This window comes from Sceloporus undulatus, chromosome 3 (genome assembly GCF_019175285.1).
Source record: "Sceloporus undulatus isolate JIND9_A2432 ecotype Alabama chromosome 3, SceUnd_v1.1, whole genome shotgun sequence".
In the NCBI taxonomy this organism is placed as follows: domain Eukaryota; kingdom Metazoa; phylum Chordata; class Lepidosauria; order Squamata; family Phrynosomatidae; genus Sceloporus; species Sceloporus undulatus.
Window position 1 is genome coordinate 204,361,607 of NC_056524.1, and position 26,278 is coordinate 204,387,884.

The following is a 26,278-nucleotide window of genomic DNA, read 5'->3' on the forward strand; positions in this document are numbered from 1 at the left end:
ATTTAATAATATGCAGACATTAATAGAGGAAAAGTCTATCAGGGGCCCAGATCTGTTATTAAGGTTATTAAAGGGGAGGGGGGAGGCTCAACATTGACAAGGGAGATCATTATTAGATCTGACTGCTTGCAGGTATGTTTGCACAAAACAATGGAAGGACCAACTATGTTGTATTAAAACATGCATCATCACCATCATCATCTAGTTGAAGCTGGTAACAATCTGAGTGTTATTAAGTTATGCAAAAATAATGATCATTAGTGCACTTCTAGTGTAATTCCTGATTTTGATTATTATTTGGGAAGGGGGGTTCTCAGACCTCTGAGTCTACGCCCCCCCCCCCCCCCCGTGTTCCAGGGAACTACATTATTAATCTTGTACATGCGCATATACTGGCATGCAAAGCACCGTAACATGTAATGTGGCCCATTATGGAATCATGACTGGGACAAATTGCCAGGAGGTCTTTGTGGAAGTAAACAAACAAACAAAGCACAAACACAAAGCAAAAACGTACAGATAGTTCTGTGCTTCCTTGTGAAGAGGACAACTCAGAGCTAATATAAATTTAGGGCAAAATTCAGGGGAATTATGAGTGACACCTGTCCCATTCTAGGAAGCAGCTATCATGATCAATGGGGTCTATTCATTGTGAGTTTTCTTCAGCATGATAGGTGGAAGCAGGACTCCTGTCACAATTCCCCCTTGTGTCTGAAATCACACACCTGGCAGCACGGATGGGACCATTGGCCAGATGCTTTGATCAGTACTTGGGGATTGAGGGACTTTCACAGTTTCCATGTATTCTGTAAACTAGGGGTTATGTAGGAATGAATATGAAAGAGTCACAAGTGCGTAACTCTAGGTGACACATTTATAACTACCCAAGAGGATTGTGGCCAAGATTTTCTCATCTTCTCTTCTTGAGGTTATCTTTCTGTTTTATAGTCCTCTCCCCACTTCTTATTCTTTTCTTTAATTCCTCCTTTTCCAAGTCTTACACTGGAGAGTTAGAATCATATACAAGCACACTTCAGTTAACAAAGCCTCTGATAGCAAAGCTCCTTTTTATGCCCAGCCAGCCCAACCTTTCCTCCTTCCTCTCTGTCTAGCTGCCTCTGAGTACCTGCCTCTGAATATTCCTTGCCTAAGAAAACCTTATGGAGTTTACGGGGTCACGATAAGTCAACAAGTGACTTGAAGGCACATACTACACTCTTTATGGCCCAGTACAGACGGTGCGAAAACACCGTGTTGGGGCCAAAACTAGGGTTGGGGAGCGCGCAGCAACCGCATGCTTCCCAGCCCTAGTACGTATGGACGGTGCCATCTTGGCATGGCGCCATCCATACGAAACACATGACGATGGAGTCACGTGCACGCCGCATCCAAATGGACCAGCGCATCTGTGACGCCATCGTGCCGCTACAGGGCGCTTAGGGCGCCCTATTTGCGGCACCGGAAGGAGCTCCGAAACGGAGCTCCTTCCTGGGGAGCACCTCGTTCCCTCAGCCATCAAACAGCTATGGGAACAAAGCCAGGGGAAAGGGGCTGAGCAGCCCCTTTCCCTCCTGGCTGCAGCTCCCGGGCAGCTAATGAGGTGTACTGGGGCATGAAGCCCCAAGGACACCCCTTTTCAGGACCAGGGAGGAGCAGCATTTTGCCGCTCTGCCCTGGTCCCGAAAAGCACCAGATTGGGGCCTTTGGGCTGCTGCTGTGGCTGCCCTGGCCCCAATATGTGCTTCAGTGGAGCAGCTTCAGGCCACCCCAAAGGGGCAGTGTATATCCTGCCTATATTCTTGTTTATAAGACTCTGAGGTCTGAATCCAATTCTTAGCCATAAGTAGGGCAGACCCATTTTCTGAGTTGTAAGTCAAAGCCTAGTACTGTACAATCCATTGTTTAAATGGGTTCACTCTAATTGGAGACTAGCAATTGGGTTTAGATTGGAAAGATCTGCCAATGTCCTTTAAAAATTATTTGTGTGTTCAGGAGTGTGTTCTGCTCTGCATGAAATAACCTGTACAAGTGGGAAAGTTAGGTCACAATGTTTATTGATTACACCTATGGATAGGGTTGGAACATGCATGGGTCTGGATCTGGGCATCAACCAACCCACCTGTGGATTGATGAGCCCAGCCTACTGGCCTGATGCCAGAAACCTTGGGCTGACAAGAAAAAATCCACCTGGGCAGGTGCACCCACCTGGTTCCCCTGCCATCAGGGGTACAGGAAAGATGTCCATCCCTGAAACGGACAAGACCCATTCCACTCCACTCTCCTGAATCCCTTAAGGGGACCCCTGTACATTACGAATGACTGATACATAGTGGTATAAGATGTCTTGTCCAAGGACCTATGCCAACTGCTCCTGCAAAGTTGCAATGAAAGAATTGACGCAAACATAAATGGCAACACACTCATTTTGCTTCAACGTAAAAAACAAAACTGATAGAGGGTGGGAGAGTGGGTCAGTGCTTAGGAACAAACTGGTAACTGTGTGTGAGAGCAGGGGATAGATACCCGTTCCACCCAACCAGAGTGAAACCCCCATCTGGGTCACTCCAGCCAGTCCCACCAACCAAAGAATTCAAACCTAGGCTTAGACTCATTGGCTGGTGGTTCCTACTTCTCCTAAGGGCTGTGCCAAGGTGTGTGGGCCAGGAGCAGGGAGGGGGAAGAAGCCAGCTGGCCTCATTGCTGGAAGAGTGGTCGGCACCCCCCCCTCCAAGCCTGCAAATCTTCTTCATGGTGAATCGCAGAGTGCGCTTATCATTATACTTTTTGTTTAAGTGTCTTCTCCACTAAGTACTGACAATCCATTTGTAATATGATTTCACAAACATTACAACATTTTCATCTTGTTGAGACATTGATCCTTTTCGCCTTCAGCTCTTCAGAAAGGATAACTGCCACATTAAAAGAAGGATTATTTAGCTTTGACCTTGCCTATGAGATGCTTGCAAGGCACACAAATGGCAATTTCCTGCAAATTATGGTTGGATATTTTTTGTTCTTAACCCAGTAGATTACAAGTCATGAGCTTCTGCCAATACACTGATCTGTGAGAGAGGTGGTCTTATGTACTTTCCATCATGTTAAATGATACGACTCTGGGTAGTTTCATTTTCTGTAAGTTATTAACACCAACTGGCAAAGTATGGCTTACAAAAACAGAGCTGTGATTTCATTTTTGTTTAAATAATGGAGAAGTGGTGGATTCCTAATTACTTACAGTGTCCGATTCCTAATTACTTAACAGCATCCAAATCCTCTGAATCCCATGGCAGAAATATTGCCAGGTGGTTTGTTTTAGAAAACGCACTTGTTTCTGAGAGGAAAGAGAAAGACACTTTTGCCTGCAGCTTTTAAAAAGAGTTTGCTTGCTGGTTTGTTTGTTTTTTAAAAAGAGTGTTTATCCCAGTGCTCATTAAAGTTCAATGGCAAAAATGTCTTAACGCTGGATGGCCAAATCATTTTACGTACTAGCTGGTTTTTTTTTCCAGGCAAGTTCACCAACTGTGAAAGATATACCTTCTCTGCACTGTTTCTGCATTGCTTATGTCCAAAAGAGAGTCAGCGTAGTATATGGTTAGATTGTTGGACTAGGACTCTGGAGACCAGGGTTCAAAATACTTTTCAGCCATAGAAACCCATTGGATGATCTTGGGCAAGTCACATACAAACAGCTTCATTTATATACCACTTCATATTGAACTAACAGTGTCTAAGCGGTTTACAACTGTAAGCTAATTGCCCCCAACAATCTGGGTCCTCATTTTAGCGACCTCCTCGGAAGGATGCAAGCCTGAGTCAAGCTTAAGCCCTTTTGCTGGTATTGAACTTGCAACCTTATGGTTTTCAGTGAGTGGCTGAAGTACAGGCATTTAACCACTGTGCCACCAGAGCCCCAGAGGAAAGCAATGACAAATCCTCTCTGAACAAATCTTGCCAAGAAACCCCAAGACAGGTTCACCTTAGGGTCATCATAAGTCGGAACACCAACATTAAATAATACTGTAAATCATTTGACCAAATAAAAAGGAATGGGAGATGGTACTTCCAATATAGGAGAAAATCTGAGGGAACAACATACTTATTAATTTTAGCAAATAAGTTTATAAGGTTGCAAACAAATCATTAAAGGTTAATTCTGTACAAAAGGTTAGTTTCGCTAGAAGAAGTGGTTAGAAAGAAAGGAAGAAGAAAGGATTTTATGCATATAGAAGAAGGGCAAGAGGAAGATAGAGAGCAATATGAAAGCATAAAGAAGGATGGTGAATGTGTTAAGAAGGGAAAGGAAGGGGTTGAGTGAATAGAAAAAGGAGGAAAAAGAAGGAGACGGTATGTGAAGGTACTAGGAAAGCAATAGAAGGTGAGGATAAGAAATGAAAGCTATATAAAAATGTTTAGAAGGTATGGACAAGTAAAAAGAAAGTAGAAGAAGATGCTGAAAGGATCGAGAAGGTAGGTAGGTAGGTAGGCAGGTAGGTAGGTAGGTAGAGGGGAAAACATGTGAAGATGACAAGGAAGATAAAAAAGTTGAGAGGACAGGTAAAACTAGGAAGCCATATGAAAGTGTAGAAGGTAAGGGAAAATAAAAAGGTATGTTGTGTATGGAGAGGATGTGTAGATATGGAGAGATATGGCGACAATAGATGAAAGTTAAGGAACAGCTAGGAAACAGTGGGGCTTGATAGACTGCTCTGAAAGGGCAGGCTGGATCCACCTGTTTTTACTCCTGATGGAGGCTGAAGCAACCAAATAGTTCTATCTCTGTCAGGAGTAAAAAGAACAGTAAAAAAGCAGGGGTTTTTTTTTGCGCATGCCAGGTACCATGACTGTGCCATTGGTTCACTGGCACATGTCAATGATTCAAGCGCGGGGCTGCAATATGCAGATGCTGCACCATGCTTGTATCATGATGGTGGCCCCGTGTGGATGGAAGGCCGTCATTATAGCGCCACTCTTACGGACTAGGGTTCGGGAGCATGCAGACTTGGCGCCAGGCCGTCACTTTTTGCCTCTTTGTATCGGGCCAGTAGTAAGTAAGAATGAGGGAAATGAAGAGGGATAAGAAACGAATAAGGATGAAGGATAGGCTATAAGAAGAAGGTAGAGAAATTAAATATAAAACAAAAAAAATGAAATATGGAAAAAGAAAGTAAGAGATATTGAAATAGTTGTGAATAAGTATTTAAAAAGGTGAATCTTCATTCCTCTGTTCCTTCGTAATATTCTATGTCACTAAACCTTAATAGACAATACATACTGTGAATTCTCCCACTACTAAAAATGAATGGCGATGCCAGAAAAGTGTGGCATACAAGCTGTGAAAGTATCAAGAGTACTATAGTACTCAAGAAAAGCAGAACAGAAAGCTGTAAATTGCTTGGTTTTAATGTGATCGCTGATTTAACTGTTCTTTAAAAAAAAACCTTCAAAATTACCTATGGTTAGTTTTTATCTGAATTTTGTTTTAATTCATTTTGGTTCTGTACCTTATATTTTAAATAAAATAAAATGAGAGGCTATAAAATAAAATAAAATCTAGGCATACTTATTTGTGAAAGTCCAACTGAGCTGAATGAGGCTTACATGAAGGACTGCAGCCTTAATCACTTTACATCCCAAATATTCAGTCTTATTTCTGGAGAAGCTTGGTTGTATTACAAACAGTGTGAAGGGGCAGAAAAGAATCCTTGCAATGACTGCATTGTTGGCTTGGAATCCTAGCCTTCTGCTGTGGCGTTTCTGGCACTTTTTCTCACAACAAAAGACTTTGTAAACTGGTGGATGGTCTGAAATATTTCAGACAGCAGTAGGCGCTCAAAGTGACATTTTTTCCCTTTCCTAGAACATGAGTAGTTTTGATCTGATGCCAACTGGTACAGACTTCCAACTTGCCATAGTGCTAAACATGCACCAGAGCCAACAGATTTTAGAAAGAAGTGATCTAAATCATTCAGTGCTATATACCACCTCTTCAGAACCATACAGCAGCTTCTGTGGTCCCAATCCAACTACTAGTTCCAATTAGTGGAGGCCCATTAAATAGAGTTGGATTTTTCTAAGTGTTGACTTGCTATTCAGCAATCAGTTCATTGGGTCTATACCAGTGGAGACTAACAACTAGATTTAGGTCTGAGTTCAACCCATGGATTTTTTTTAAAAATTTTTTTTTGCACATAAACTCAAAACACAAGTGAAAATCTGAATTCACAGATAAAATTGCTTATATATATATATATATATATATATATATATGGAAATTTTGGGCCATTTTTCTACATAAGCCATTAACTTGAAAGGTATGTTTTTTTCTGGCATTTTAATCATGAGTATGGAAGATCCTTGAAGATCACCATACATAGCTTTACACCTTCAGACAAGATTCTCCATGTAAGAGCCCACATACGGTGATCATTACAGATTAGCTTTTGCTGTACATTCCACAGTATGCAGTAAAGAGATTAAATATTTGTTTCACACTGCAAGTGCTTATGTGTGTGTATGTTTCTGTGCATTCAAGTCACCTGTCAACTTATGAATTTCATATTCAGAGGTGATTTTTGTCAGTTTCTTCCTCTGAAAAATAGCCTACAGCATCTGGTATTCCTTGGCAGTCTCCGATCCAAGTACTAACCAAGGATCTGGCACCTTCAGGATATTTAGGCCAGATGCCAGTGTTTGTACGGTTTAAGAAATTGTCAAGTAAAGCCACAAAGTTCAAGCAAATGGATTAAAGTCATAGCATGTACAAATAATATTATCTCCAGAAGTTCATCCTGTGTTTAATTTATGTTTGTGAACTGGAGTCTCTTCACACCATAGTTATAGCACTATGATTTCACTTTAACTGCCTTGGAAACATCATATGGTCTAATGGTTTTAAGTTACAGGAGGGTACATTTGGACTGAACATTAAAATAAACTTCTTGACAGTGAATACAGTTAGGCAGTAGAACAAAATGCCTAGAAATTCTCTATCTCCAGATGTCTTCAAAAGGAGTCTGGACAGCTACGTGCTGGAGATGCTTCGTGATCCTGCATTGAGCAAGGATTTGGATCTAATGGCCATGAAACGCCTTTCAGCTCTATGATTCTATGAATCCTGAGTTTCTGGAGGCATTAGATCCTTCTGATTGAAAAATCTCTAAGTAACACTCCATCAGCAGCAATGCCAGTTGCAAATGCCATGGCAGTTAAAGTGGAATATAGCGCTGTATTTGTGTAGTATGAATGGCAAATGCAGTGGCAGTTAAAGTGGAATGTAGCACTATATTTGTGTAGTATGAATGCTTGTTGTGTAGTATGAAAGCATAAATGCCATTTATGCTTGTTGAGCTCTGATTGATCTGGTAGTCAACGTGTTGTTGAAAGTTATGATCTCTAGGATACCTGCCGTGCAAGGGAAGTTTAAAACACACACTCTCTCTGCACCTTTTCTTGACCTCATTCTTTCTGTGATTCTAAGCCTGGATAAAACTCACCAAAACTGGCTGAATGGAAATGTTAAAAACTGAATAACTAAAACACAAGCATAAACTTTGTAATTTGAAATTATTATTTCAAGTTGACATTTCCAAAAAAATTTTAAAATCCTATAATTTAATATTCAAATTCTGATTACTTAATAAATCTATTTTGGATAAGCTGCATTCATGTACTTTTGGATATTATACAGCACTTTATACCGAAAGGATTTATTCTGTTTACTAACTGCACAAAGGTATTGAAGTGCTTTATGAATCATGTCATTAATTTTACACAGTGATGCATTACTCCTGCTCCTGGGGTATCCTGATAAATCTAGAGGGATAGACAGTCATTTAGAAACGACTGAATTTAAATAACTATCCAGATTTTATAAGTTTCTAAGAACAGAGCCCTCTTTCTCACTATTTAGTTTTATAATTTAGATCATTTCCCCTTTTGTTCCAAATGTATTGGACTACAATTCAAAACATCCCCAGCCAGGACAACCAAGATGGCTAGTGACAACGAATTATATCCAAACAAATGTCAAGTTGCCAGGCTGGGGAAAGCTAATTTACTTCCCAAAACAAATCAAGGTTATAAAGATGGTTCACAATGAGGCTTTTTGCACTTTCAAGTTTATTAGAAGAATTTAACCCCTTTCTTATCCTTTTCCAGATCATATACATTTAATTATTTAATCTAGTCATGTATTACAACACAGAAATGTCAAAGCAAGTTGTGAAAAAACTAAACTTAACTGGATTCCCAGTGATTGGGCAGCATATAAATAAATCCTATTATTATTATTATTATTATTATTAAACGTGATGGGTCCAATCTGGTCATTTTTGGATTTACCCCATTTAAAGTTTGTATCACCTGAAATTTTGCAGACCTGTGCTATTTCATATATTATTTAAATTATTTATTAGTAAGTTATTTAGATGTTAAAAGTACAAACATAGCAAGTGCAAAGAGAGTAAAAATGTTTATGTATAAAAGCATCAGTTTAGATCTTGAATCCTCTGCTAGAATACCTAATGGCTACTTTCCTTCTCTGGAGAGAACAAACTGAGACTCAGCAGTTAGTCTAATCACATACTAATGACAACTATGTCTGGCCAAACTTTTGGACTTTTTGTTTTTCTTCATCTCCTAATTCTTTGGTATCATCTAAGAAGGAAAAGTGGAGCCCATGGAATCATGCTCCCACAACAATTTTTGAGACCTCAAGGCCCAGCCTTCCCTCCAACTGGGATTTTTTTTTAATTGTAGTATTTTAGAAACTGAAAATGCCCCCAATTCCCTCTGAGGTTTCATGAGTGGCATGTATGTGGTACTTGGCACTGGGAAACTTGCCTGCCCAATTTGACATGATGAAACTTTCTGAAGCATTTAAAAGTGTGCACTTTGGGGATATCTGGGGCATGTTATAAGGCATTTCCCCAATTGTGATTTTTGGTTTTACTGATGGAGAAGTTGGTTACTTTTGCTTTCTAAGACAAACATAGAAAGTTGTTTGTTTCTTCTTTATTTTAAGGCATGAAATTATAATTTGTATTTTTATGTATGTGATGTTCATCATTTCATATATGGGTGCCATTCTGAACATAAAGTTAATCAAAGCTGGATAAATACCTACTAACTAAAATAAATATTTTCAAAGGCTCACCCAAACACAACCACACACTTACAGCTACTTGGAATTTCTACATACTTCTGTAGCTGTAATAGACAGATTCTGCATGGTGATGTTTCCTGAGCTAAAACGATCACACGTCTATAAAGCGAGAAACAGTTGGGCGTCTCTATGTCTCAAGTATCGTGGCTTGCTTTCCAGTTCATTCCATCGTGGTTTCCACAAGGGCAGGTTTTATTTTCTATTAGCATAAATTAACATTAGTATATATTACAAGCATAAAGTGGGAAAATATTCATTAAAAGGAGGTAAAAGGAATGCAGCAATGTTTGGAACGAACAAAACAGATAATGACCAGTGCTTGAAATGTAATTTGAAACAGCTGTGTCAAGCTTCCAGTAGCACTGAAAATTGATGCTCTCCCACTGTGCTTACAAGCAGGCTGGCTAAAAGCAACTGCTTGCTTCAAGAAACATAAACTACTTCACACTTTGTCCATTAGTCTAAGGAAGAATGAAACCTGAAGGAAACCACACTTTGAAGTTACATGTTTTTATTTGACTTATATGAAACAGCTGCCTATAGTTTAAAGGAAAACAGGTTTGGAATGTGTTGGGTTAGAGACACCATCTGGTGGCTGCATAAATGTGCAACAAGGCTAAAATGAGTATCAGTAAATACGAAGTGCAGGCTGAATGATCCATGCTTCTTGCTTAAACGTAGGCATGTAAAAAAATTGAACACATTTTAATTTACATTTTGAGTTTCCAATCTTAAACTCAATGTTCAAAATGTAAACATTTTAGTCTGTTAGGCACTTCTTGATTATTTTGATGTTGGCAGACTTCAATTATGAAATCTCATAAACTGTCATCATCGATTCTATTTACCATTTCATGTTACTCATCAAATGGTTACTCTCCTCCCCCCCACCCATGTTAGTTATCAGATGCTATTTAATTATAAAGTATCACTTGCATGGTGCTTTATTTCTGGACACAAAGGTTGGGATCCTGGTATGAATTACCCTGGTATAACTCTAATTCATGTTATCATAATTCAGTTCTGTGGTTGTTCTGTAGTCTAGAGATCTCTTCCAAATATCACAACCTGAAGTAATCCCCAACCTACCTTAGAAATAAAAACACACACACACACACCTAACATGGGCATTTCTGTATTGCCAGGGAACAGGAGATTGAGCAGAAATACCTCCAGCTTTTGTCCTATAGCTGGACACAATGCAACAGGCATCTGAAGGGGGAAAGAGCTGGAAAATTGCTGAATGCATCCATGTTCATCTCCAGCTCACAGGCAACACAGAAATGGCTGCACCAATGGGATGGCTGCACAGTTAAAAGCTATAGCATTAGATATAGCTTCATCTAGAAAGTTATAGATATAGCTACTTCTCACAATATAAGATCTTGGTCAGAGACTCCATGCTTCAAATAGCATCCTACCGATAACTGTGAAGGCTCCTAGTTGCTTTTGTTGTGCAAGAAAAGTACTCTGGCAGTATTGGCCTTATCATTAAGTAAATTGAGGCAAGTGCCTCACAATTGGCTTGGAGCTTGACAGAGGTGGCTATTTGTACTGTTGTATTGTTGTTGAACTGGATAAGATCCTAAAGTGTAAAGTCTGAACAATAAAAGCTCATCCAAGCCATCTTATTCGTCATCACCATGTACAGATGTAAAAGCTGGACAGTGAAGAAAGGTAATTGCAAGAAAATAAAACCCATTTGAGATGTGGTGCTAGAGAAGAGTGCTGAGGATACCATGGGCAGCCAAGAAGACAAACAAATGAATTCTATAACAGATCAAGCTAGAACTCTCCCTGAAAGCCAGGATAACTAAACTGAGGCTGGTGTACTTTGTCCGCATCATGAGAAGGCATGAATCATTGGAAAAGGCTATGATGCTAGGAAAGGTAGAGAGCAGTAGAAAGAGAGGAAGACCACATGCCAGATGGCTAGACTCAATTAGAGGCCATAGGCCTGAGCAGAGCAATGGAGGACAGGGGGTCTTGGAGAAGTCTCAGCCATAGGGTCCCCATGAGTCAAGGGCGATTCTAAGGCAGCTAACAACAACAATGCTCTTTAGGAAGACTTTATTATCTACCAAAATATTTTGGTTCATCCTGTTCAGGCAGCCTTGTACTTTCCATCCATGTTCTAAGGTGGCAATAGACCATAACAGCTACCAAAGGATACCACACACTGACAACAAACCAAACATAACACTAAGACAACATAGAGTTTATAACATTCATAGTAATTTCAACAATGCCTAGCCAAAAAGCAAAACACTTGATCAGCTCCTTAAAAACTGCCCCTTCTATGGCAGAGGAAAATAAATCTATACATATATATTTTAAAACACACTGAAATAGTATGAGATTTGTTTACTAGAACAACACTAAATGAAGACTTGGCTTGTTTCCCTGGCCTGGCATTTCAAGGAGTTTTATCTTACAATGGCACCAGCTGCTACTTTGGTCCTGCCAATAGTGGAGAATATATTCTGGACTGTCCATTTGCATCTAGACAGAGACAACCATGAAAAATAATCTTACAAAGTTTGGCTCGCAGTTCCAAATTACTAACAGGGGTGGGATCCAGTAAGAAACTAGACACTCTCCCCTTTTAATGTCAATACATCTAAGTATCTATATCTGAAGGGAAAGTTGTATCCAGTGATTAGTTGGATAAAGATAAATCCTCACAAAATAATTTTTGCTCCTAAAATGTCCTGCTATTCATGTCTGCAATGAAATGATGTGGGACAGATGTAAGTCTGTGTCTCATTATACATGGCTATGCTGAGAACCTGAAAGAAGCTGGCATATTTTATACTCTCCACAAATATGAATGTCTCATGATTTTCATTTTAGGCATGATTTGTGAGAAAATGGGTTAAGATTAAAAAATATATATGCAAGAAGTGACTCAGAAAATCCCAAATATGAGCCTTACGAAAATGCTTTGGGAGTGAATAGATGTTAAATTATCATAAACATTAGAAACGCTTTTGTATTAAAATTTGACAAGCTAAAGTTTTGCTGAAGAGTACTGGAGATAGCAAAATTAACTGAACGAAGCACAATTAAAGTGGCATTATGTAGCAAGGCTGTAAATACGCTTAAAGGGGCATCAGTCTAAGTTCAGAGCATTCCAGTTTGATATCTAAGACTGCAATTTTGATAGCCTTCTCATTACGTATACATTTACTGAAATGTGCTTCTGTGTGAAGTGTCCCATAACAGCAACAGGGAACATGTGGTCCTCTAGATGTTACTACATTGCAACTCTTGTCCCTCACAATTGGCTACACTTGCTATTGGGAGTTTGCAGTCTAACAACATCTGGATCCCTCCCCACTCCTAAAGTAAGCATTACAACAAAGATTGACTTGAGAGGTTTTCCTATACTGTACAGAAATGGTGGGAAACCTGAAACTTAACAGTAACCATCCAGCACGATACGAGTTCCCAGCATGATGGGAGTCCAACATCAAAAGGGCCAGATGTTTCCCATGCCTGCCTTACAACCACTTGTTGAATCTCATCTGCTACCTGGAATTAACTTCCTGTTGTCATTTCTTCTTTCAGGAATGACAGCTCTGGAAAAGTGATTTCAATAACCACCAGCAACCCTAGTCAGCATAGCCAATGGGTAGGAATACCAAAAAAGGATACTGAGAAATTCTTAACACACCTCAAGATTATCTTTACTGACATTAGGCAATCCAGTACCACCGGTAAAAGCTACACACAGGGAAATTAGTCCTCAAAAGCTTTCATGTAGAATAAATGTGCTTTCAATAGGTTTTCCTATTTTTCCTTCTCAGACAAGGCAAGGGATACTCAACTTGAGGATAATGGAGCAGAGGACAGAATAGGGGAATTTCAGCACAGAATAAGTAAAGAGATAGTACAGGAATATCTGGTTAATCATCTTCATCTTCATCTTCTTCCCCGCTCTTCAGCCAAGCTAAACGAATATAAGTCTCCAGGACCAGACGAACTACATCCAAGGGTATGAAAAGAACTGGCAAATGTAGTATCGGAGCCATTGGCAATAATCTTTGAAAACTCCTGGAGAACAGGAGAAATCCCAGCAGACTGGGGGAGGGCAAACATTGTCCCCATCTTCAAAAAAAAAAAAAAAAAGGGGGGGAAGGATCCAAACAAAGTGATTAGTGGGGTTCCACAGGGTTCTGTCCTGGGCCCAGTGCTATTCAACATCTTTATCAATGACTTGGATGACAGAATTGGGGGCATAGTTATCAAATTTGCAAATGACACCAAATTAGGAGGAGTAGCTAATACCCCTGAGGACAGGATCAAAATTTAAAATGACCTTAATAGATTAGAAAGCTGGGTCAAAGCTAACAATATGATTTTCAACACGTAGAAATGTAAGGTACTGCACCTAGGGCGGAAAAACGAAATGTATAGGATGGGTGACACCTGGCTGAATGAAACTACGTGTGAAAGGGATCTAGGAGTCCAAGTAGACCACAAATTGAACATGAGTCAACAGTGCAATGCAGCAGCTAACAAGGCCAATGCAAGTTTAGACTGCATCAATAGAAGTAGTGTCTAGATCAAGGGAAGTAATAGTGCCACTGTATTCTGCTCTGGTCAGGCCCCACCTGGAATACTTTTTCCAGTTCTAGGCACCATAATTCAAAAAGGATGTGGAGAAATTCGAGTGTCCAAAGGAGGGCGCCCAAAATGGTGAAGGGTCTGGAACCATGCCCTATGAGGAACGACTTAGGGAGCTGGGGATGTTTAGCCTGGAGAAGGTTAAGAGGTGATATGATAGCCCTGTTTAAATACTTGAAGGAATGTCATACTGAGGAGGGAGCAAGCCTGTTTTCTGCTGCTTCAGAGACTAGGACCTGGAGCAGTGGATGCAAGCTACAGGAAAAGAGATTCCACCTCAACATTAGGAGGAACTTCCTGACAGTAAGGGCTGTTTGACAGTGGAACACACTCCCTCAGAGTATAGTGGAGTCTCCTTCCTCAGAGGTCTTTAAATGGAGGCTGGATGGCCATCTGTCAGAGATGCTTTGAGATTTCCTGCATGGCAGGGGGTTGGACTGGATGGCCCTTGCGGTCTCTTCCAACTCTGTGGTGGGGTACATACCGCCGCCGGTAGGTCTGCGGGGGAGCCGGAGCCTTCAGACGGCGCGGCTCCCGCGCGGACCGAAGAAGCTCCATTTCGGAGCTTCTTTTTGCGGCGCCTCCATGTCGCGAGGCGCCGCTGGCGCATTCGCAACGTCATAGGCGCCGTGACACGTCTGGACGCTATGCGTCCAGTACGTAAAGATGGCGGCGCCCTTGTAGAAGGGGCGCCGCCATCTTGTACGTATAGGATACGTACTAGGGTTAGGGGGGTGCGGAAGCACCGCCCCTTCCTAACCCTAGTACGTATCCTATACGTACTATATGGCGGTTTGTATCCCGCCTATGATTCCTAAATTGAACTTTTGAAGAATCAGAATTGGGGGGGGGGGCAATGCAGGGACAGTTTTTAGTTATGGGCAGTATTACAGTGGGTAAATGGTATATGTGAGCAAACCTCACAGAATGTTAGAGCTATATTGTACACAGTACGGTATTGTCACAGCTTTATAAATTATGGTATCTCATGTATTTCTTGCATTTTGTGTTTTTATCGAGATATTTGCTCTAGAATTTTATAAAATAGTTTTTAGATTTATAATAGTATTTCCTTATGATGTCTAAATATTCTGAGATCCTCACAAAACAGAATTCAGAAAACTGGGCTCAAGTAACTGCTCAAAAATTTGAGTGAATATCAGAGGTAGGAACCAGATGTTACTGGACTGCAAATCCCAGCAACCCTAGTCATCATAGCGAATGGGTAAGAATATCACAAAATCTGGGGTGACACATGATCTCCTTCTCTGTTATGGTCTGTTATGGTCACTCAACTGCCTCTCTGCTAATAATCCCATCTTACATTTGCTTAATAAAAAATACCTTCAGATTTGGTACAAACTAGGCATAGACCAAACATTCACACCTCAGTTACACTGGGCATTAATTTAGAATCATAATGTATCATTCCTGTCTCAGGCTTTCTGGGAATCAAAAGGTTGGTGAATGAGAAGCATTGTTCGCTGGAACAGATTCTGTGCACATAACTATCTTGGATAAAGGAAGAGTCCGGAAACAGGCAGAATACAGTACAATTTTCAGAGTAGAATGACTTCTTAGATCAGGGGTTCCCAACCTTTTTGACTCACAGAGGCCCCATACAGACAGGTCAAAATAAAGCTGCTTCGAATCACTTTGGAGGTATGCTGTTTAAATGATGCATGCATACTGAGTCTGAAAGCTGTGCCAAACTTGCACTCCAGTCCTCAGGACTGGAGCATGGCTTTGGCATGGCTTCTGGCATCTTAGGATGCATGCATCATTTAAACAGCATACCTCCAAAGTAATTCAAAGCAGCTTTATTTTGGCCTGTCTGTATGAGGCCAGAGTCCTTTTTAGAATCAATTTCTATGAAGTAACCCCTAAGAGGCCTATCCTAGGTCTTACAATTTAATGGTGTTAAGGAGTAGTGTTACTTTTTGTTTCTTATTCTTAATTTCATTCAAATTTCATTCTTTCATTTTCTTGGAGCGGCCACTGAGCACCTGGGAAGTGCACAAGGAGCCCTAAGGGCTCCCTGGAGCACAGCCTTAGGTTATTATGGAAAGAGTACAGATGACTACATGGAAATCAGCTTCTGTGAGCAGATGCAGCACATGAATCAACATCACATGCATAAATTCAGATTTGTAAGCAAAACCCTCTTGATAACCAAGAAGCAAAGAAAATAAAGCCAGAAACTTAAAGTCACCTACAACTGCTACTGCCAAGTACTGATCTGTAGGAAAAACTCCTCCCCCCGCCCAGCCTTCCATATACATAATCAAACTGCATTCATAGATGAAGTGATGGTAGATACCCAAGCAATATACATAAATTACAGCATTGAAACAGATTATTTTATTGAAACTACTTTAAAAAAAAACAACAGGTGAGGCAGTATAAATGATAATGGGTTTATACAGGAAGGAAGAACTGACATCTAAAATTTTTTCAACAAAAACACTTTACAAAAAATTCAAAGACAATACATTTTGATACTAGAATTTGTATGAAGGTAAAACTAACAAATGTTTTATAAAAGAACACAACATCACACACAAAATGGGTTCCAAGATCAATGGAAAAACATAGTCTTAACAATAGTCTATTAGCTCTGTTAAAGTAGCTTGAACAATGACTATATAGAGTTCAAATTTATACAGCTGCCTGTAGGCAGAAATATGTTACACATTACACATTTTCCCAACAGACTGACAGGTTTTCTCCTCTTATCCATGAGTAGTATCATCCTCCACAAAGTCTTTGGCCATCTCTGCAGTGATCACATCAATATGACTGACCTAAATCAGCAAAAAAAAAATAAAATAAAATAAAAAAAAATAAAAAAAAAATACAATATTGTAATTAATGGAGATTTCAGATGGCAGTACAGCTCTTTAGTGACAGTAGGTATCTAAACCAAGTTCCTAGCCACATGAATTTGCTATGAATGCCCCAGAAAATGCCACTTGAGAGTCCTTCAGAATTCTGAGATCCAATTTAATGTCTTAGCTTTCATTTCTAAAACGTATGCTTGCAAAACTGTGCTCAGAAGTGGCTAGACAATGCCTAGACCAGTCCAGAAGGTAGAATGGTATCTGAATAAGATTTCTATTGGACCAGGCTTTAGTGTCTATATTACGTGATCTCATGAAAAGTACCAGTAGAAAAAACAAAACAAATGTATCATGCAAACTGAACAGTGTTGTATAATTTATTTGTCATTTCCAGTTTATGGTGACCTTAAGGAGAACCTATCACAGGGTTTTTTGGGACTGAGAGTGTGTGAGTTGCCCAAAGGCATCCAGTAGGCTTTCATAGTGGAGCAGGGAATCCAACACTCAAACCACTACACCATGCTGGCTCTCTGTATGATTTATACAACTAGCAAAAGTATCTCATTGTGGGATTTTTTTAAAAAAGCAGTAATCCCCAAACTGTGCCCTTTAAGAGATTTTGAACTTCAGCTCCCAGAAGCCTCAGCCATGTTGGCCAACAATCTGGGATTCTGGGAGATGAAGTCCAAAATCCTTTAAAGAGCATAGCTTGGGGACCACTGCTTTAAAGAACGGCATACATATTGTCTTGTTTTTAAAAAGGAGAGACAGCTTGCAAAGTATTTACTGTGTTGTAAAATTCTCTAGGACACCTAATAAATTCCCAGGTCATCAAATACACTCAAGCCAAGCTGAAATCTAAGCAAGCATTAGCTCTTCAAGTCACCAGAAACCATTAACCTTTAACATGCACTGTATCTGTTGAAATCACAATCCTATATCTTAAATAAAGTTACTTGTAGCCAAGTGCTACTGATTTTAGTTATTTTTAATGCTGTATTCATGCTTCACAGGATTTCAGCCACAGAAGATAATAGTATTTCAGTTTCACATATTTTAAATGGCATACCTTATTTCTGAATTTTACACCATAAAATTTATCAGCAGATTCAAGCAGTTCAGGCCTGAAAGTTGTGGTGATGAACTGCGCATGTTCTGCCAATTCCATGATCATATCTGTGGGAAACAATTTGCCAATGGGTGACAGGTAAAACACAGCAGCTTCCCTAACATATTAAACATAAAACCACTATATTAAAATGCAGGTAAGACACCATCAAAGAATTAAATAGGCATGAGATGGCAATTTTTGCTGTGATAAGAGCTTGTTTGAAAGGAATGAAGCAGCTCACTTCTCCATGCTTGGTGAAGGAGATCGAAAAGCTACAAATATACTACATTAAACTAGCTATATAAAGGCAGAAACAATTAATGTGTTTTACTATAAGATGTTTGCTTTGCATCTCAGCTTAGACAGTAATATATAATATCTATGTTGATTTTTTAAAAAAACTCTACCTGAAACAGCCTTCCTATGTTGAGCATCCAAGGCTTGATCAATTTCATCAAAAAGGTAAAAGGGAGCTGGGTCACATTTCTGGATTGCAAAAATCAAGGCTAAGGCCACTAGAGACTTCTGTCCACCAGAAAGCTGCTGCATTTCTCTCATTTCACCTTGTTTACCAGTAAATGAAACCTAAAGAAAGAAACAGAGAAACCTAGTTATCACTACTTAGGAAGCATTACTATAGCACAGTGGTTATAATGAAGACAATTAGCTGCTCTTAAAAGGCAAAATAGGGTAATGCTCCTTTACCCTGATCCCAACTCCAGTGAACTGGTCTACAGATAGAACAGTGCTCTGAGATCCTGATCCTTTTTCACTCTCAGCACTGCCTTCACCTTCATCTTGAGATTGACTCCCTTCCACATCACCCTTCTTCATCACAAGGGTAGCTTTCCCCCCAGGTACCAGCTTCTGAAAGACCTCACTGAAGTTCTTTGACACCTTGATTAAAAAAAGAAAGAAGGAGAGGCAGGAGGGAGGGAGGGATCAAATAGTTTAAATAGTTTATTTTTGGTAAAACACTGCCTCAAGAATTCATTCCAATATCTATTAAATCAACTTATGAAATATGAACACTATCAACTGCTGTTGCAATACTATCAACATGCAATTACAACAGTGACACACACACAAATGCCAGGATGGTATTCTCCCTTGCTTTCTTGAGTTTACATAATTCTTTAGGTAAATTTATAATCCTGTCTGATCATATTCTGAGAAAATGTAAAATTTCAGCAAACTCAGCTTTCTTATAAAAACAAGGTAAATTTGAATTGTAAGTGTATAAAGCTGTATAAAGCTGAAATAAATACACATTCAAACCTTACAGCAACAACCACTTTCCATATGCAGTTCAAATCAGAAAAAAATCGATTCATTTTCAGTTTGAAAATCTTCAAACATACAATTTTAAGTACAGTATTCCAAAATGCTATCATATATCTCCACTTCTTTCCAAATTTAGTCTTGCAATCGAATGCATTTCTAAAGCTTACATAATTTTACATGTTGGCAATATGACTGTCTTCAGTATCAGGGAGGAAATAAAAAGCTTTGTTACAAAGTTTGCAAATAATACCTGTTTGAAAGTTAGCTGGATAGCTTCATATTTTCTCAGTTCAAGGACATTCATCAACTCCATGATAGATTTATATCCCCTGTCCAACTCTTCCTGACGTTTTATCAGTTTTTCTTTCTGTTCTGAAAAGTTCACAAATTGATCCAGAGCTTTTTTATTGACATGACTGTATTTTTTCAGCTCCGTGTTGCACTGTTCCAGTTTCCTAAACAGCTAATAAAAATGTTAAGGCAAACTGTTAGGGTACTGTATAAACAACTATTATTTCAAGAAAGCTGAAAAACTTTGTTACCTGCTTCAGGCTCAATGTCTGGTATTTTTCAAAAGCTTCCTGGGGAAGTGAACCCAACTCCCTTATTTTTTTCATACACTCTTCTTTCTTCTTCAGAAGCATTCCTTGCCGATTAGTCATCTTCTCAAGCTCTTTTGTGTCATGGTTAATAGCATCCATGTGCTCTTTCTCCATGTTCTTCCAGCGTTCCATACTTTTCTGGAGTTCTTTTATTCCAGCTTCAGTTTTATCAATTGAGCTGTCAAGATCTACCATACAACAGTAAGTACAGAGGAAGGTAAGTACTAGGAAAGGTATAAAAAGGTGATTCTCATAAAATGATAAATAATGAAATGTAAATTATTAACAAGCACACTGAAGGAATAAGACCAAAACTCATCCCAGTTATGAAGAAGATGAAATTAGTACAAAGAGCAAAAAAGATGTTGCCTATGTCCTCTACAGCAAGACAAACAAACCTAGCAGGGGTCTGGGGATAAAAGCAAAGGAAATCAGCTGCAATAAGGCAGTCCAGTAAGAGCTTCATGCTGCTAAAATGCTAGTGTGTCCAGACACTTGCCAGCAGTTCTACCTGTACAGTGGACTTTTTGAAAACAGTTTTAAATTGCTTCAGATTTTTTTAATCTGTTCTTTAGCATATTTTTAGAAAACAAAAAGGTCTAAGTCTTCTCTTGATTAAAGAAACAAAATACAATTACCAACCCTCTGATCGTGCCAGTGTATCCTTCACTCGTTTGTTGATTGCCTCAAGCTCAGATGTTGTAGCTGTAAGAACAGTGCAACCTTCAGTCTCTCTTAGCTCATTCAGCTCCTAGAAGATAATGACATATAGGTTTGTTGAAGCAAATCACAATGTAAACTATCGCAGAAAACCAGCGCTGGATTTCTGTTTTCAGTATACTCCTACTGAAAATACATGTAGGCGGAACATGTTACCTTATTCCTGCAAAGTAGGAATTCATCAATATCTTGAAAGCAATACATGTTAAATAATGGTCCTGAGGAATAACAACTTACTTGTTCAACTTGGTCTAAGCGTTTCCTCAAATTTTCATTGAGATAGGTTTCAACTCGAGTAATGATGCCTTCAAGCTTGATCCTCTCATTTAACAGCTGTCTATTTTCCTATAAAACAAGAACAGGTTATTTTTATATTATGTGGACTACTTCAAACTTTTATGAACATGAATATGATATGATATACCCCATCTTCTGAAATGTGAAGGAAGAGGAATTGTTGTTGTTCAAAAATGTTATGACCACTAATCTACATGTCCATATTTCATGTACACTTTTCAGATAAGTTTCTATTTTATGATGAGGGGGAAATATGCTACATTGAATCTAAAAGCAATGAGCAAGTTAATTATTTGTTCATTAAATCGTTGTTTTGTATATTATTGCCTAGTGTCATATATAATACAGAAAAGGCAACTCCTTGTATACAAACCATCACTTCAACATAGGAGATAATGCGACAGTTCCAAAATTGGTTTCTTGTGTCTATAGTACTGACAACATAATTCTGTTACATTTCATCCAGGCATTACTTTAAAAAACACTATTTTTTAAAAAATAAAAAAGCAAGCAAGCAAAGCAAGCAATTAAACAATCAACAAAAATCTGGTTTAAATTTTTGCTATTTCCAATTAAGCAGGGAAAGAAAAAGAACAGTAGTCAGTGGCATACAGTATTTGTGAACTAAGCTGAGTATTTTTATAAATAATTCTCAAATACATGTAATGCCTCAATTTTAAAACGTCCGTACTTGTTTTCATTATACTGTATGTATACTCTGTTCCGTTGTTTTTATAAAAATTGAATAAAGAATATTTTAAAAAAATGTCTGTACTTGTTGTAGTTGTCGAATTTCATCGTTAAGTGCATCCACACGCTTCTGGTCCTCTAAACTGAGTTGAGACAACAGATCTGTTCCCAGTTCAGCTTTTAATGACTCTCGTGTTGATTCCATGGCATGTAAGCTTGCTTCCAAACTTTGCAAGCTCCGTTGCTAAAGTGAGATTAAATTAAATGTAAGCATGCATTTATAATAGAGGAATTCTACTTTATCTAACTCTGTAAAATGTAGCTGTCAGCAAATGCTAACGAAAAAGCTTAACAGCTGTAAATTACAGTGATTTCTTCATCTATTTAATATACTCTTGCATGATAACATAGGTATACAGTATAATGCTATGCACATATATGCAAAAGTACTCCTCAAGACAGAGTATAAAAATAGTTTATGAAGCATTCAATTCATGTTCTAATTTTCCCAATGGCCTTTAAAAAAAACCTAGTTCACCTGCTAGATATAACTTTATCTTATGACATTATGTTCTACGCTGAAGTATTTGCCGGATGAATTATGTACCCTGAATAGTCAGTAAAATGAAACTAGAGCAAATGCCTACTAAGTTGAAATGTTCTCTGATCCCATACCTTAGGCATAAATGTTTTCTCTGACTGCTGTCTCTTTTCTTTCAGCATTTTCATCTCTGACAGAATGCTATCTCTTGAAGCCTTGAATTTTCTTTGTTGAGTTTCAATCTGCTGCATTTGATTCATAAGCTGATCAATTTCATTATTAATTCATGCAACGTGCTAAGGAAAAATTCCACTTGGCATTAAAATTATGGATCACTGGGCTTATAAGTATCAGAATCCCCTATGTATTAAAAAAGTTTATTTATTATAACATCTTAAAACAGACAAGAATGCTATAGGCCAGAATTTGCTATGAGCAAAAGCAGAAGCAACAGTGTGGTTTAAAATTATATACATGCTGAAAAACACACAACAACCAAATCATATACTGGACTTGACCAAATAGTAACCAATTCTATAGATATTGCTAAAAATATCAATGCAATGTAAAAAAGGATAAAACCTTAAATAGTAGTGTAAATGGTGAATAAATAATAAAGTATTTCTTCCCAGAAAAAAACTAGATATGGTTTTAGCTGCTGTCAATATTTTACTAAGAACCAATACAAGCCTAAATCCAACAAAACATTAGTGACCAAGAAAGTGTGAGCAAAACTAATACCACCAACAACACCTCGCAATGTACAAGAGATAGTATACTTATTCCTCTTGTCCTAAGGTAAACAACTGTTTATGAAAATGCTTAAGAAACTTGCAACTGTGTTGCATTTCTACCTTGTACGGATAATTATGAATTGGGAGTCCATGAGTGCAAAATTATTTGCATTAACAGAATGATGCCACTGAATTCTGATCTTAGGGCACAATCTACTTACAGAGCAAGCTCACTGCTAAATGAGTACACAAATCACTCAGCTTGTATCCTATTTACCTGTTCTTGCACACAATAATCACAGAGGTAGTATTTTAGAGATAATTCAACAGCACATCCACCACTATCCATCCATATACACAAACACTCTGTGAAGGATATTTTCAATGTTTCTGCGTAAATTCTCATTGAGTTTTGCTTCAAGTTCTCCTAATTCTTCTTCTGCTTTTCTAACATCTTTCTGGAGTTCAAGTCGAGACTTTCTTGTGTCATAATAACCTCCAGTCAAAGCACCACGGTGGCTCACTTGATCACCTAGAACAATTTTGTTGTTAAGAATGAGAACTAACTCACATAATGTACATCTTCAAGTTATTTGCTGAAAGATAAAACAGTATTAGCACATTAATGTGAAGAACAAAAAATCTATGCAGAATTAACCATTTAAGGTCTGTTTATAACCTCCTATCTCAAAAACAGGCAATTAAAAAAAAGATTTACAACACTGATTTTTATGGACAAGCTTTTCATACAAAGTGACCAAATGTAGCGAAATAGTACAGAATTCATCCAGCTTATCAAACACACCTGCCATGTTTGTACATGCATAAGCTTAAATGAGTCTAAAGCTTGGTTGTTTTTTTTATTCCCAGACAGGTAGATCTTATGAAACTCGGCTTGACGTTACAAGTGAAGTGAGGATCTCAGTCAGTTTACACTGATTATGCTCTGCTTAAGCGAGCCATCTTCTTAACCCATGATGCTAGTGATGGCTTCTTTTAAAAATCAACAAGAGTTATTAATAAAACACAAACCATCAATTGAAATAAAACAATAAGCTATGCTTGTGGGAAACTGAAACATTCAGTATTCTCACAGATGCTGGCAAAACGTCAGGAATGAACTCTTCTAGAACATGGCCGCATAACCCAAAACACCCACAAAAAAATATGGATGCCAGCCATGAAAGCCTTTGACTTCACACTGAATGTAAACAGTTCTGAAGTCTTCCTCCTGGCTGCATGGAAGAAGGTGAAGAGAGAGCAGTAATACTCAAGGCTTATTCTAGGTTTTGTATAGAAAAGTAACACTGGTGTGGCATGCTAAACTGCCATTAGATTACATTTAGTTTATTGGATAGCTGTCAGAGTACCAAAGAAAAATGGAAATTCCAACATAAATTATATTATACCCAAACGATACCTTCCAAAGTAATGCAATCCATAGTAAAAGCTCTGGCCAACTGTGTAGACACTTCCATACTACGACAAATTAGGGTTTTTCCGAAAACATGTTTGAAAGCTTTATCAAATCTATGATTATATCTGAGTTTACTGATCATAGGAATAGCATCCTGTAAGAAAAAAAAGGGTAAATATTTGCATTTCAAATAGTTAAAAAGAACTGCATCAATATTGTAGTGATTTTCAGTTACAATGCACAGATTAAAAAGAGAACATGATCCAGCTCTGTACAGTGGGCCCTTCTTATCTAGGGGATTCCGTTCTGGACACCACCACTCTGCGGATGGCAAAAACCAGGGGACCTCAAGTCCTGTGGTATTCAATGGTGATGCACACAGCCGCTCTGTCACGACCGTATACACACACTGCCATTGAACTCAATTGGGCTTGCTGTCTGCAGATGCTCAAATCTGCAGATGGAAAGCCTGCAGCTGGGGCGGGCACACTGTAGTAACAAAATTATAACCAATCGAGATGTAGAATACCAATAATTCTGAATTACTGAATTAGAAACAAGTCAGAGACATCTAGTATCACAACACAGAGAGATAGACAACATATGCCCTTCCATTTGTTCCCATTCTTTTTATTTGAAACTAGCAGAGCACTTAAACTATCATCATTCTGTATTCCTGACAGATCAGCCAACTATTTTTAAAGGAAAAAGAAACTCACATTGGTTTCAGGATATGCAGTATCTCTAACATCCAGTTTGTTCAGAGGCAGAAAAGTTACTTCTCCAGGTAGATTCATTTTGTTGAACTCCATTAATATTTTAGTGCTAACTTCATCAGAATCTACAATATGATAAAAGAGCCTAGCATAAAAAAGAGAAAGAGTTAAACAATGCTTTTATCATAATTAAGACAGCGCAGTACATAAGGCCAGCTTTTGAACTTCCATAAAACTCAACCAGGAAAATAGAAAACTATGCAAGGGACATTTTATACATAAACATACTCAGAAAATAAGAGACATTCCTCAATTTAAATGCCATCAGGTAATTTATATTGGTTATATGGCAAGAACAAATATTTCTAGCAGAAAAAAAGACAAATTCTCATACCGGTTTCCAGCTGTAACTTCAACACAAGTGTAGAAAGCAGGTTCACACTCAAAGTTATTCATTACTATTCCATGATAGCCATTCAGAACATGTTGGTTAATGCCTTTGCGACGAAAATGCTCCAAAACTTTGTTTATACTATCAATGCCATTTAGAATAGCCTGCAAAATCAAATAGAATTACTTATGCTTCTTACCAGTTCAGGAAAAAAAAATAATCCTCTCAATACTCCTCAATTCAATTTTAAATAGACAGGAGTAAAAGATTTCTGATCTGCTACAAGTGTAACACAGATACAACATTGTCAATAATGATCACAATACATATTAAACAGGTTAATTTACAATGCCACTGAATCCTAAGCACAGGGCACTCACATGCATTTAAATATATATTACAAGATAATTTATTAAAAATCCAGATTGTATTTTTATTTTCAAATGTTCGTAAGCCCCAAATAAAATTTAGCTTCAAGAGAGAATTCATCTCTGTTTACAAGATTTAACACACGATTCTTAGGAAGAAGAAATGAAGAGGTCTTAAGAATAAGCGCTATTACATTCAAAATATTAGATGGTGGGAGGAATCTATAATAGAAACAGTATTTTAGGATACCCACCTTTCCTGTTGCTGCTCTTAAAAGCTGTTGCTTCTTTTCCAAGTCCTCCCGTTTTGCTGCAAGAGCTTGTTGTTCTGCATTCTCTTCCCGCCATAAGTAACTGAAAAAGAGTTAACTTTTATGTTACCAAAGGTATCTTCAAGTAGAGGCAGCTAACCAACACACTACATAAATGACTAGGACTGGGGTGCCTGTATTCAAGTTTTCTAATGTCCAACGATCCTGTTATAGTTTAAAGGAGCGCTCCACAAACTGGTGCCCTTCAGATGTGTTGAATTTTAATGTCCATAACCCCATCCAACAGGTTATTGGCCGTACTGGTTGGATAGTTGTAGCCTAACCTATCTGAAGGGATCAGATCAAAACAATCTCATCTAAAACTATTACAAGATAGGTTTTGTAAACTATTAGCATTTTATACTCTTAAACAGTCTCCAGCACCCTCAACTGATTGAGAATTTTAAAACAATTTGCAGTAAAGAAATAAAAACTACAGCACAAACCTTTGTGGCATTTGTTCA

The 26,278-nt window shown here is 38.3% G+C and overlaps 2 protein-coding genes across 6 annotated transcripts in view; both read right to left on the reverse strand.

The window, feature by feature from the left end:
- Positions 1-26,278, reverse strand: part of PDCD4 (programmed cell death 4) — a 777,136-nt gene that overhangs the window by 249,522 nt on the left and 501,336 nt on the right. The window lies entirely within an intron of this gene.
- SMC3 (structural maintenance of chromosomes 3) overlaps positions 16,131-26,278 on the reverse strand; it is a 30,671-nt gene continuing 20,523 nt past the window's right edge. The window contains exons 15-29 of the mRNA XM_042456386.1: positions 25,758-25,857; positions 25,139-25,299; positions 24,748-24,889; positions 24,032-24,182; positions 22,991-23,143; positions 22,012-22,163; positions 21,422-21,580; positions 20,587-20,694; positions 20,272-20,380; positions 19,570-19,817; positions 19,278-19,490; positions 18,449-18,640; positions 18,151-18,328; positions 17,702-17,808; positions 16,131-16,596 (exon numbers count right to left, since the gene is read on the reverse strand). Coding sequence (XP_042312320.1) covers positions 16,525-16,596; positions 17,702-17,808; positions 18,151-18,328; positions 18,449-18,640; positions 19,278-19,490; positions 19,570-19,817; positions 20,272-20,380; positions 20,587-20,694; positions 21,422-21,580; positions 22,012-22,163; positions 22,991-23,143; positions 24,032-24,182; positions 24,748-24,889; positions 25,139-25,299; positions 25,758-25,857 — 2,245 coding nt within the window. The 3' untranslated portion in view covers positions 16,131-16,524. The remainder of the gene's footprint in view (positions 16,597-17,701; positions 17,809-18,150; positions 18,329-18,448; positions 18,641-19,277; positions 19,491-19,569; positions 19,818-20,271; positions 20,381-20,586; positions 20,695-21,421; positions 21,581-22,011; positions 22,164-22,990; positions 23,144-24,031; positions 24,183-24,747; positions 24,890-25,138; positions 25,300-25,757; positions 25,858-26,278) is intronic.